Source organism: Excalfactoria chinensis, chromosome 9, assembly GCF_039878825.1.
Source record: "Excalfactoria chinensis isolate bCotChi1 chromosome 9, bCotChi1.hap2, whole genome shotgun sequence".
Classification (NCBI taxonomy): Eukaryota; Metazoa; Chordata; class Aves; order Galliformes; family Phasianidae; genus Excalfactoria; species Excalfactoria chinensis.
The window spans coordinates 4,248,253-4,261,754 of NC_092833.1; the positions used below are offsets into that span (position 1 = coordinate 4,248,253).

General features: G+C 44.3%; 1 protein-coding gene across 2 annotated transcripts in view; it reads right to left on the reverse strand.

Annotated features, from left to right (window-relative positions):
* Positions 1 to 651: 651 nt before the first annotated feature.
* Positions 652 to 13,502, reverse strand: part of EPHA4 (EPH receptor A4) — a 92,934-nt gene continuing 80,083 nt past the window's right edge. Inside the window, exons 13-18 of one of the 2 annotated variants that reach the window (XM_072343940.1) lie at positions 13,280 to 13,489; positions 10,632 to 10,781; positions 8,139 to 8,332; positions 5,566 to 5,721; positions 4,415 to 5,284; positions 652 to 2,881 (exon numbers count right to left, since the gene is read on the reverse strand). In XM_072343940.1, coding sequence (XP_072200041.1) covers positions 5,170 to 5,284; positions 5,566 to 5,721; positions 8,139 to 8,332; positions 10,632 to 10,781; positions 13,280 to 13,489 — 825 coding nt within the window. In that variant the 3' untranslated portion in view covers positions 652 to 2,881; positions 4,415 to 5,169. Of the gene's footprint in view, positions 2,882 to 4,414; positions 5,285 to 5,534; positions 5,722 to 8,138; positions 8,333 to 10,631; positions 10,782 to 13,279; positions 13,490 to 13,502 lie in introns of those variants that run through there. The other variant, XM_072343941.1, reaches the window with a different exon arrangement.

Genomic DNA, 13,502 nt, shown 5'->3' on the forward strand with positions numbered 1-13,502 from the left:
GTACGGCCGGGCCGTTAAGAGCACGGTGCGCCAAGCACAGCCGGGCGTTCCCATTACCAAACAACACCTTTTACACAACGGCCCTTCCCAGCTCCGCTCCGAGCCCTTCCCGCCCAGCGCTTCCCCTCCGCTGGACCCTCAGCTCCTCCTTTTTGCCCACCACGTTTCCCCCGAGCACCAGCTGCGTGTTACAGCCGACGGCCCGGCCCGGGGGACGCTGCGATCCTCCACCACATGCCCGGGCCAGAAGCGGCCACGCGGAGGGACAGGAGGCGGCTGGTGTCCATCCTTACCGGCTTCGGATCGCGCAAATAAAAAGCAGCGGTGACACTTCAGTCACAAAAAAGGACTCGCTTACCTTTCCCGAGGAGCAGGGCTCGCTGCAACGCCCAGCAGGACGCAGACCCCAAGCGGAGATGTTTCCCCTTCGGCTGCAGCCCCGATATGAGCTGAGGAAGGGGCGGCCCCGGCCGGCACGCGGCTTGTTGCACCTGTGCAGGGCTGGGCGCGCGCCTGCAGCGCGTGCTGTTAGTGCTCCGTGCAGATCGGCACGAGAGCACAGCCCGGTACAGCACGTACAGCAACAGCACGGTTCGTATGTGGGTAAGCGCCACGTGATGAACAGGTGCAATAATTAGAGACAGATGCCTTCGGGTTTGTACAGCAACTACTTTATTATTCTCAAATGCAAATGTTTGCACCGTTTTGCTATTTTACAACTTTACAAACTAGGTATAAAAGACCATAAATAAATGACATAAGTTATGTGTACCTAAAATTCATGGAGGGGGGGGGGGGAAACATTACAAATGAAATCAAAATAGAAAATCTATATAACCTAACCCAGAGATGGTTCAAACGCACGAACCAAGAAATGCTGTTAGAATCTTTCAGGATCAACTACATGATAAGAAGCCTCATACATTCTAATGTAACCACAGTCCTTGCATATTCCAACATACTTGCAGTGATACAAAAAAATAAACGCGCTCTCTTTTTATTTGTCTGGTTAGTATTTCGGCTTTTTTCTTCTTTTTTTTTCTTTCTGGTTATGAAAATGTCACATTAACAAAAAAATACTGCTTTTTAAGTCCCGTTCACTGGTCACTTCCAGCCTTCTGCGTTTTATACATACATATTTTTTAATACATTGAGCCATCACAAAACGAGTACAGCAGGAAACCCGGACCGACGTGACCGTGCAGGGTGCGAGCAGGACGGCCTCCTTCAGCAGGAAAACCTCCTTCCTCCCCAGCAGGTGCGTGCTGCGGGTCGGCGCTGCGCTGAGCAGCGCTCTCCGGCACCAGCTGCACCCAGCACAGCCCCGGGGCACTGCGCCTAACCCCAGCCAGCTCCTTCTGGGGATGCTCCCAAAGCGGGGAGAGGCTTTGGGATGGCAGGCCGTGGCTGCGGTCCGTGCTGCGCTCTCGTTCAGAGCGGCGCGCCCGTATCCCCGTCCCAGGACGTCTCTGGGCTGACCGGGGCACCGCGATGCGCGGCACTCCTGTGGGAGGCTCCAGCACACGGCCCCGCTCAGAACCGGCTTGCACCACCGGTGCAGAGAGCTCTCCAAAGGCAGAAAGCTGTGGCAGGGAGCAGCAGCTCTGCTCCTCGGGCCCGCAGTGCCTCCTATGGCACTTCCCGTGCTCCTCTATGGCACGTCGCAGCTCTCTGGCTACCGACTGCAAGGAAGTGTTGTGATTTCATTCCTTAACTGTGCAGGGAGCAAACTGGTGCTTGGATTATTAACTTACAAGTTTTCACAGCTTGCACGCAGAGCAAGGTGCTTCTGTGAATGGAAGAACTGCATATATTTGTTCGCATTCAGCAAGTCTTTAAAACCCCGCTTCTGCAGATAAAAAAGGCTACTTAAAGAGTTCAGGTCAGGGTTATCAGTGGATGGATACGCAGGTGCTGCCTCCATCACCTTGTCACTGAGAAAACAGTTGCTCTGGATCACGAACAGAACATCAGTAAGAAGAAACAACATTTAAGAAAATCTTTAGCACCCTTATGGATCCTGTAATGCACAGCTTCAAAACTAACTGGGAACTGTCCCTGTTTCAGGCTGCAGAGCTCCTCATGACACGTAGCATGGCAGCTAAGAACCTACAGACACAGAAAGTTCCACACTTCTCAATGCGTGTTCCTGTCACCGCTGCAGAGCAGAGCTGCTGGACCATGCTCACGTGGCAGGGGGACATCACAACGCTCCCAGGGATGCTTTGGGCACATTCACAGGCAGTTGTACACAGGAGGTGATTTGCACACGCACACCAACACACATACGCACCTTCCAGAGGAGATAATAATCCATTATCCATTCAAGGAAAAAAAATATACTTATATCACTGCAATGGCACGTCTTGTGTTAAATGTCACGTCAGCAATGTATATAGGCAGCTCACAGCAACTGGGCTCTCCGCTGTGGCACCTGGCCCGGCGTCCATGATAAGATTGGTGGTGATCTGCCACCTGCATCCGTCTGAGACGCGGCAGCAGCAGGCAGGGGAGGGAGGATAGAGAATAACAGAATATATAAATAAAATCCAAGGTAGGAATAGAAAGCAGAAGGGAGTAAAAAAAATCAACAAGTCTGCGGGGCTCTGACACAGTACATTCCTCCAGTGACAACCGGGTGCAGAATCTTACTGAGTTAGCTATCTTTCAATGAAGAACAAATGGAGTGGGCGGCAGGGGAAAAAAAAGAGAAAGTAGAAGTCACACTCTTTTCAGGGCCTGACGACTGTTCAGTGCGTGGTTTCCAGAATCAGTGCTAGGGAAGACACAACCATGGATCCAGAAGGCTTCAGGGTCCAGTCTGTGTTCCTCTGTGGTCAATGAGATCAACAGGACAGGCTAGGAGGGTATAACAATTTCCCTGCACAGAAAGAAAAATGAATATTAAATGGTATGCAACAAGACAGACATGTACATCTGCCCCAACATCTCCCCAGGATTTCCTAAGAGAAGCACAACTGTATCTTGGGCCAGCCAGCATCTCCTTGGCAGGTGGAAGTGCTAATTCATATCAGTGGAGGAGAACTGAGATTGGAGCAGGCTGTGGAGTTAAATCTCACCCTGGAGAGGGGGAGGATTTCCTAAAGGACAGAGGAGAAAGCAGGAGGAGAGGCAATTCCAGCACGAAAGGGGGCTGGATGGCACATGGTGCAGCTCATGCTCTGCTCTACCAGGTGCTCAGACACTGTGAGACACAGCAGCCAGCACCTCACAGGCGAGAGCCCTTTGCACCTCAGAGTCTCATCTTCATGACACACCTTCCTTCTAAATGCAGGTGTCAGATACATGCATGTGCTACCTTCTATTTTTCAATCCACTTTCCTCTAGCTACAAAGAAATTCAACTGCATGTCCTCTCAGTGGATATATTTTGCAACAAGGCATCGCTAGCAGTGCTGAAAATCAGGCACCTGAGCTGCCTTCTGAGTTTTTACTTTCTGTGGAGAAAACTGTTCATTTTGTGTGGAAAATATTGGAGTGGTTTGAATTACCATTACTAGACTCCCAAGAAATCACCTTTTTGCAAATTGGCCAACAAATTGGAGGTATTTTTTGTCTATTTAAAAGGATAATCTCAACAGAATGCAACACATTTACAGCAAAGGGAAACTGCACTTAAGCAAGAGTTTTTTACTGCTGAAAGTACAAGTACAGGTCTTTAAACTGACGTCTCCTGGCAACATGACATTAAAACATGTTGCTTTAAGACATTTTTTAAAAGAAATATTAAAGTTCTGCAAATGGGAAAGCTTTTACAAGTAATACTGCAGAACAGTTTTTACTAAGCTGTCATGACATGACAGGATCCGAATTTAGCATCCCATGTTCTGAACAAGTTGTTTTCTGAGAAGGTTGGGGGTGAGGGAGAGTTATGGTTAAAATCAGCAAGTTATTGTTAAAAGTGACAACAAGTGATGTGAACAACAGTGTGGGTACACTACGTGCAGCTTGTCCAACTGAGTGAGATGTTGGGGATTTAGAAGGACAGCACTGATTAAAAAGAACTATCACAGAATCACCAAGGTTGGAAAAGCCCTACAAGATCATCCAGTCCAACCATCCATCACTCACCAATAGTTCTCGACTATGTGACATACAAGGCCCCTAAATCATTTCTGAATTTGCTCTCAGGTGCAGCGTGCAACCAAAACAATACAGGCCAAGGAGCCCATCAGCACCATCAAAATATAGACCTCACCTTCCTGACACTGTGCCAGGCACAGCTGAAAAGTTGTGTCTGTTCTAGAGCACTTATCCTCCAAGTCCCACTCTTGCCCACTGTGATATAAGCATGAGATCCTGGCTCTTTTCCACATCTTTTACTTTGATGAAATCCTAGCACAGACTAAGAAACGAAGCACCACGACCATATTGGACAATGTACTTTCACTGACCTTCTCCATGTGGCAAACTGAACCGCTTCTTGAAAGAGAAAAGTCTGAAAGTTCCACAGCCACGATCACCACAGCTGACTGCTGGCAAGATGGTCACGAAACCTCTCTAAGTGGCAGAATTCAGCACATCAATAGCCAACAGTCTTCCCAGAAGTCCAGTTCTGCCCAGTCATCCACGAGGCGGGTCATTCCATGTCTCAAGCCCGTAAATGGGTAGATTGCTAATCGCCAAGCACTGATTAGCTAAATGATATTCTCAATGAGGTTTCTGCAAGGTATCAGTGTTGCATCAAGTCTGCAAAAAATATCCTAGGGCAGATTCTTCATTCCAGTGACAGATGCACAACTGTGGTTTCACCCACAAATAAAACACTACGGTTGTAATCCTACAGGTCACGGGGAGAAGAAAAGTAATTTTTGTTTTTTAAGCACAGTATCTGGCAGCAAACAAAGCATCAAAACTTGACTGTGACATTATATTTATATAGATACATGTATTTTACATATCGTTGATCAACACAGAAGTATGTTCCAAGAAACAATTTGTTCCAGGTCTGGTTTCAAATGACGGCTTGTCATTTCTGGAGGCCCCCCTCCCAACACACGCTCGGTTTCCGCAATCTGTACATCAAGCAATGCTGCAGATCTTTATTTCAACGGGCGAGGAGACGAAGTAAAAAAAGTGCAGTTCTTCAATTAAAGTGCATGGATGAGGTAAACTAATTTCAAGAGTTTTGAGTTTATTCAGTACTGGCTCAGACGGGCACCATCCTGCCATGCATCTGTTGCATTTGGGTGCGCATGGCTTGAACGCTGCTCAAGATCTTGTTCTGGTGCGCGATGGCAGTGATCCCAATCCTGGCCAGGTCGCTGGGAAAGCAAGAGAAGAAGACTGAGAATGGTGGGCCGGAGGCTGATGCAGAGACACAAATATTAAAGTCAGCCACATGCAACACAGCAAAAGCAAGGCAGATGTACAGAAATGTTTAATTAAATAAGTGAAGGCATTGTGGAGGCATTTTTAAGTCATACTCCGTCCAAATGAAAGGCATTCCATTCCTTTAATGAGTGTAATGATATGCAGCACAAAGCAAAGGAGGCTGATTAAATCCAGATTTACCAGTTTTTTTGTTATTGCGCTGAGTACTTACTCCTGGTTCATATGCACCACAGCCTCTAGGGTGGTATAGCCAGCAGCTGTGAAGTTATCCTTGTATCGCTCCATTTTAATGGCTTGGAGCCAGTCACTGACAGAAACAACCGCCGAGAACTCCGGGGAGCTGGGATCCAGCAGGGCTGTGCTGGGTCTGCATGCCAAACAGCGAAAGGACAGACAAACCGCGTCAGCTGATGATGACTTTCAACCCCAAGTCTGGTCTCTAATGATTATTCTCAGTGACTAGGGAAGGTAAGGGCAACGAGTCGTGCCTTGTGAAACTCATGGCTCTCCGCATAGCAAAGTATCCCAATTGCAAGAACCTTGACCAAGTGCAAGGTAACGGGCCACCGTTAGCCAAGAATGAACTTAATCCTATCTTTTGCTTTCAGGTGTGTCTTGAATCACAGCACTGTCCACAGTTTCTACCTCAGAGGCAATCAGGTTCACAGAAAATGCTTTTCCTTCAAAAAACAAAGATGGCAATGCTGCAGCACGTTCAGCCTACCGAGTCTGCATCTCACAGGCAGCAATGAAAAGCCATGCCAATCCTGCATATGTCAGATATCAGCTCAGCAGCTATAGAAACACCACTGAAGTATGTGTGGAGGGAGGGTGAGCTCACACAACCCGCCAGACGGGTTTGGAGAGCAAAACTCAGGGCGGGTTCAGATAAGCCCTGTTTCTAGCCAGGTTCACAGGCAATCTCGTGCATTCAATCCAACTCAGGACAGCAGGGAGTTAATCCCCTCTTTAATCAACCCATTCCTGACCAGCACGTGTGCCAGGACTGGTGGGACTGATGCAAGCTTTGATCTTTCTTCGCACTGTGGAATGTGCTTCTCATTTTCTCTTGCACAATTTGCAAATAATTATTTTCACAAAATTCACTCCACTTATTAGTATCTCATTTATTATTTCATGTATGTTATAAATCGCACCGTTTCATTAAACCATTAAAAATTACTACCGTCTATCTAACCAAAACAATTATCATCTAGCAATTTATTTGAAAATGCACATCATCAAAGATTAGGTGTGCAATAGCATAGCTATGTATTGCCTAAGGCACTGGCTTCGCGGCAGTAGCTCTTGGTGCAACTCCCTTGCCATACTATCTAACACAAGGCCAATGATAGCAACCTAATTAGATACAATTACGCTTCACTTATGAAGCCATGTATTAACAATGCTATATGCAAATTTGAAATTCACATTCCAAAGGGAAGAATTAAACATCCATTAATATCCATACATATGGAATGACCTTGAATAGGCCTTGAACTCGTAAAAGATACACGTATTTTCAAAAAGCACCTCTAAACTGGAAACAAAGCAAAACAGAGTATGTTCAATCAGTGATTCTTAAATCAGATAATCGCAGCAGATCCATATTGCAATTCTCATCATGTGAATTATTTAAGCCTCAAGGGTGGATGCATGTTTTCCAGGCTACCATCACAATTAGGGCAGTCTAGAAGATATGTGGTGACAGCAGCCTCATAGGATTAATAATCCCTCTTCTGATAATGTAAATTGTAAGTAAGAGCCGCAAAGGGACCTTGACTTTTAAAACTGAAAATACCTTTTTTCAGTTTTCAGATCATGTGGCTCTGTCAGAGGCTGAATCAGAACCTCTCTTAGTCTTTCAGTGCCATCAAGAAACACAGTTTTGCATTTCCCAGTGGCTATCTTCGCACCTTCCCTTCTGCTGAAAAATGTTTTCCTCTTGTTTCTTTCAATCCTGCTAAGCTTTATTATCCTACTTCACTTTATGAAGTGAAGCCATTTGAAAATAAAAGAGCAAACAGTGTAAATTAGTAAAGCTCCTATTACTTCAGCAGGGTTTCACCAGCTTAAACAAACTGCTGAGCTGTCCCAACAAAGATTTGTTGTTTCTAAAACTCTGGGAGTTTCCTTCCTACCATGCTACTTTTGCACGTACCAGGTATACTGTGCTCAGCAAACAAAACAAAGCGTGAATGTAATGCGGGATCAGTGCAGACATGAAACCGGCTTTCCACAAAATTAAATTCAAATTCACATAAAAATTAATCCACACCTTCCCGATGCCCGTGAGGCATTGGCTGTAATGCCGTAATGCTCATTTGCAAATCCTACACAAATCTAGAGTTTATAAAACTTGATGATGTACCTTTCCTGCAGAAAACCACATCGCTTTTGTTAGCTACATTGCATTAAGGAAACCCCTTCAAGTCTCTTTGCTGAGGTGGGAATGGGAAAGATGCTGCAAACAGCGCTTGCCTGCATCAGAACCCTTTTTGACACAAGGCTGTGTTATAAACCTGGTCAGCTCTGGCGTGATACAACAGCAGCTCTGCTCATTCATTCTCCTTCTCATAGAGCTAGCAGAGTCAGGGGTGCCCAGCTGGGTTCGGCAGTGTGCCAGGATGACTTTTGCCCTCCTGCACAGTGCAATGCCTGCTGTGCAGTCTGGCCTTGCAGAGTATGCTTTAATCTCAGCACAGAAGTTTAGGTGACACGAAGCTCTGCCTGTCACCTCCACTGTGCTCTCTCATAAATCACCATTATAAAAGTACAGCTGACCTGGAGCTCTCGCTGCCTGTCCTCTTCAGGCTGTTAGGGTTGCGGATGAGTTTGTCCAGCATGTTGACAATCTGTCCAAATTTAGGTCTGTCGCTGCGTTCCTTCTGCCAGCAATCTAACATCAGCTGATGGAGAGCAATGGGGCAGTCCATTGGGGGTGGCAACCGATACCCTTCCTCAATGGCTTTAATAACCTATAAATGGCACAATTAGGAAGACATTAGAGAACATCAGACACTACTCTCATCTACCATCTGACTATCATTTATCCTACAGCGATCTGAAGTATGGAAACAAATCTGCAATTAAATGAAACAATATGAAAATTGCACTCCGCGTCAAGCAGTTGGTGGTCTCAGTACTGTCATTTCTCCTCAACAATTCAAAGCTAAAAGGGTAAAGCATCCAAAGCAGACACCAGATACAGCAGGGCAATGTACCACAAAAGAGCACATGGGATAAAGGAAAGACAAAATAGAAAAAAGACAAACCTATCCTTGAGAGTCTGATGGTTGGCAGATCTTTAACATCTGTCAGTTTTGGGTAAGGTATGTCAGGATGAACATTTCCCCATCAGTCCTGGGGGACAGCAGATCATCCCCCTTCACCCTCCCCTCTTGGGTTAGTCCATCTTTGTCACGAGCCTACAAAGTACCTGCTCTCTCACCACCATTATGTCCTGAACTGCACAGATGGGGACCCATTCATGCAGCTTTATCAAGGAAGCTTGTTTATGCATCTCATACCTAATAGGAGCCAGAAAAGCTGCAAGATGCAGCCATCTGAAACCCTCCAAAGACAGCTCTAGAGTTCAGTACTCTGGTGGCTTATTAGCTCTCTCAGAAGAACAAGACATGATCAGGACTCAACACTGAGACAACAGGGCAGAAGCTTTCCAACTTCAATTAATTAATAAGAGTCTCATGGCAGATCTCACCAAGAGACCAAAGACCAGGAGTGCACAGAGACTGAACTGAACTAAATTCCTTCATTCTGGTCTTGTCCATCAGTGGCTAAAATCCTGGGAGAACAAGATGCAGGATATGCTTGCACTATGACTAGCTCGTCACAGACCACAAAGAAAGTGGTTCTCACTAATTCAGAAAGGAAGAAGATCCTTTTGCAGCCTCCTGATTCAAAGCACATGCAGAACAATTTCAAATCCACTCCCGCACTACATGAAAAGCACAGCTCTCACTGTTGTAAAGGAGAAAAAGTATGGTATGTCTATGAGAGGTACTAAGAAGTAGATGCAAAGACAGTATTATTGGCTTTGACTGTCCTGTTCAAACAAGTTTTTTGATACTTCTAGCATTGTACGTTAGCAGTGTGTATTGGCCTTGTATGCTAGCTCTGCATTTGTTGCACTGAGGTCCTCTGGGCTGTGTAGACATGCCTGATATAACTCAGGCACATCTGGTGTTTTATTTTCTTACTAAGCCTTGATGACTTCCTGTTAGCAAAGGAAGGCAACACTGGGTGCCAGAACAGACATTTCACATCAGAAGGAAATTAAAATTATATCCTCCTGTTTAGATTAAACGCCATACACATCATCTAGACACTCTTTGAAAACGTTCAGCTCTACATAACAAAGCGAATGACTTGTCACATCATTTGACTGCTCCCATGACCGTATATTCAGATTAACATTTCCCTCTTCCTTTATATATTTGTAAATCCCCCAGGAGAAGTATTATGGATAATCTATGCCTCATTTTAACTGCTTTTTTTTTTCCCCCCATTTTAATAAAATTCTATTAGCAGAAGCTTATTAATACTGTTATTAAATACTCTTCTGGAATATAAGCCATTGTGTACAGTCCCTTTTGGAATACAATGAAGTAGTCCAGATGGTACGCTTAAACAGGACATACATAATTTAAGAATGGTCATTTAGGAAAGCTGCTCCTTAACGTCCTCAGGGGGCACCTATGCAATTGTCGCCAGGATGCTCTGACTGATAACCAGAACTGGATTTCATATGTGTTGTTTCAGATAATAAAATTCTAAGATTTACAAGCATATTTAGGTTTGAAGAATTAACTACTATTAGGAAGCCCTATTAAAATTCAAGATTTTTTGCAACAGACTTTCAATAAAGTTGAGATATTGAGTCAATATTCAAATTTTCCTCCCCTTTGCAGTATTATGATCTAATAGTTTAATACATACATTCCTTTCCCTTTCCTCCATTCTTCTCCACCTTACCTACTTGTAGGTACGACCCTAACTTGAGAAGCCCCTATCCCCTGGACACAGAGAAGGGATTAATACATTTGCAGTATTCAATGCAGTATTTATACTGGAGTGGTTCCCTGGGAAAACAGGAATCCATCACTCATGATAACCTTTTAAAAACCAGGAGTAAATGTCTTACAACTATATAGCAACTGACATGGAAGAACATCAGCAGACATCTCAGGGAAAAGGCAAAGGCAAAAGGGAAGAAAGGGAGAGAAAAGGAAGAAGGAGCCCCGGAGGGTGACTCACGTCTTGATTGGACATATCCCAGTAAGGTCTCTCTCCATAGGACATCACTTCCCACATGACAATGCCATAGCTCCACACATCACTAGCGGATGTAAATTTACGATAAGCAATTGCCTCTGGTGCAGTCCACCGGATAGGGATCTTGCCACCCTGTAATAAATAAAAGAAACCACAGGTTAGTGAGTCTCTGACCCAATAAGATGCGTGGTTGACACTGCTCTACAATGCCATAGCAAATCTAAAATGGCTTCCTGCACACAAGTCCAGCACCCTTCTTAAAAAGGCCCTTGCTTTTTCTTTGCCATAAAACTGTCAGATACAACCAGGACGCAATGCTGCCCATCTGTTTTCTGAAGCTACAAGGAGGGGAACCAGTAAATTGTCAAGTGTGTTTTTATCAGCCCTCTACTAGATCACTGCTTAGGGCTATACTGAAGCATGAGAAAAAGCCAGGGGTTTTACAAAGTACATTTCAGAGATATGGCTGACAAAACAAATAAGTATATGCTGTTAATTACTATTTCCTTGCTTGCCTGTCTGACCTGTTCGGCCTGTTTCAGAAAGAAATGGGATTATAAGCGCTTTGTTTTTCAAAAAATTAAAGAGAGGATAAACTGGGAAGATTTATGAATACAGTGGTGTTTCCCATGGGCAATATCCCAATTCCTTCCAAAGTGAAGGCAAGCAAGCCTCTGGGCTCTCCCAGTCTGGCTAGGAGGAGCTCCAGACCAGACCATGCTTTCAGTACCTGCTGGAGAGAGCTGCCTTTTGCTACAATACTTCACTTAAAAAAATAAGAATGCTTGGGCACCTGATCCGGGCTTTTCTTTGAATAGGAACTCGCTCCATGCAGTTAATCTGATTTTGCCTCAGCTGAGCGGACCCCAGGCCAGAGATTTCTCCTTTTGTTTATGCCAGCACACAAGGTGTTTTTAATTGAGCCTTTTGCTTTCCTGCAGTTCCATTTGGGAAATGAGTCCAACTGAACAAAGTTTTTAGGGTTTTTTCATTTGCTTTTTTGACTAAGTTTATTTTGGTCGGCATTTCCTCAGCAATCCTGTAGACAGTTTCTATCCGTAACTGAGTGTAGCATGTGCACACTTAATGGTTTACTGTCCTAGTATCTCTCTTAAGTATTTAATATGCACTTGTTCCAAAGGCAACTGAAACCAAAAGGTGTCCTTCTTCTGGCTCATCAGGCCCTTTGTGAATCAGTTTCTAACAGTAAGTGCCCCAGGAGGCTATGGGATGCTTTCACTTCAATGAATTACACTGCTAATGTGGAGAAAAACATACCATTCTCTGAAGAAGGGATGCTTTAACAATTGCATTTTACTGCATTAGCTCTGGTTGTGGAAAAGCTCTATTCCTCCTTTCAGAAACAGATGCACAGATATTGTTTATACGTGGCTGTCATTCTAAAAATTGTCAATAAGTTCTTTTTGCTGCTTGAGTACAGTGGAGTTTATCCAAAGCTTCCTGATCCTTCATTACTGATAACACACAAAGACAATGCACTGTAATGCAAATTGCATCGATTCCCTCTGGTTTACTCGAGAAAGAACATAATACTGTATCTGCACTCGCTGAATTCAAAGGGAAGCTTTTCAGTCATTTCTTTCTTGCCTTTGCACTTTTGTCTAAACTTTCATTTCCCAGAATACAGCCTTCCAGAGCTCTGCTTCTGCTTTTTCCACTTGCCACTTTTATGAGTGAGAAATATCAAGGTTGGCCAGCATTTAATACAACATGAGTCTATCGTTCCCTGTAACAAATGTGAAACCATTACAGGATGAGTGTTGGAATTAAACTGCAAAATGTGAGCACTGCAAACAAACTGTGCTAGGGAGAACAGATGGAGAATAGTAGATATGTAAAAATGAAAAGAAAATAAGCAATTTTAAAAGGAGACTTTATAAACTCTCTCTTTTCCACAAACATTTTAATTACAGGGGTATTGGTACAAAGCTGGTAGTGGTCAGGATGTTGTTCTGTGGCCAGAAGTACTTGCATTAAGCACTATTCCACATGCAGCGTATTAAAACGGCTTAGCAAAATTAGTAACAGTGGGATGCTGAAACACAGACAAAACAGTAAACAAACAAACAAACAAAAAGTGAGGCAAAAGAGGCATGTAGCGAATCTACTCTTGGGAATGCAGGCCCCATACTTTTTCCAGCTCAAATGATTTGGGGTCAAACTGAAGACCAGCTTTGCAATGGGCAAAAGTGGAGATTTCTGGGGGCAGCATATCTGCACTTGTCGTATCAAATCTCAGTGAGACCACACACTTGCAAATTATGTGTGTCTGTAGGTATCATTCATATCACAAGAAGGAATAGAAGCCCAGGCTCTAATCCCTGGCATCAGATTCTTGTCACACATTCCTAGCACACTAAAAAAACCAGAGGAGTACATGGGTCGTATTCTCAGAGAAGAAATACCAATGCAGACACTGATGGAGCAATAACACTGCATCAATTTATGCTAGCTATAGAGTCTGGACTGATGTTTATTTTTATGTTCCGATATAGGTTTTCATTTATGACTGAGATTATTTTAAAACAAACCACTGTCATCTCCCACGCAGTCAGACAAAAATATTAATAGGCAAGAAAACTCACAGGACACTTCCTTCCCCTCCTTACCCGTGTGGTATAAGCTGCCTCGGGGTCATCTTCCAGGACACGGGACATGCCAAAGTCAGACACTTTGCAGACCAAGTTGCTGTTGACCAGTATGTTTCGAGCAGCTAGATCCCGATGCACATAGCTCATGTCAGACAGATACTTCATTCCTGAGCCGATGCCACGGAGCATCCCCACCAACTGGATTACTGTAAATCTGCCATCATTCTTCTGTATATGGGGA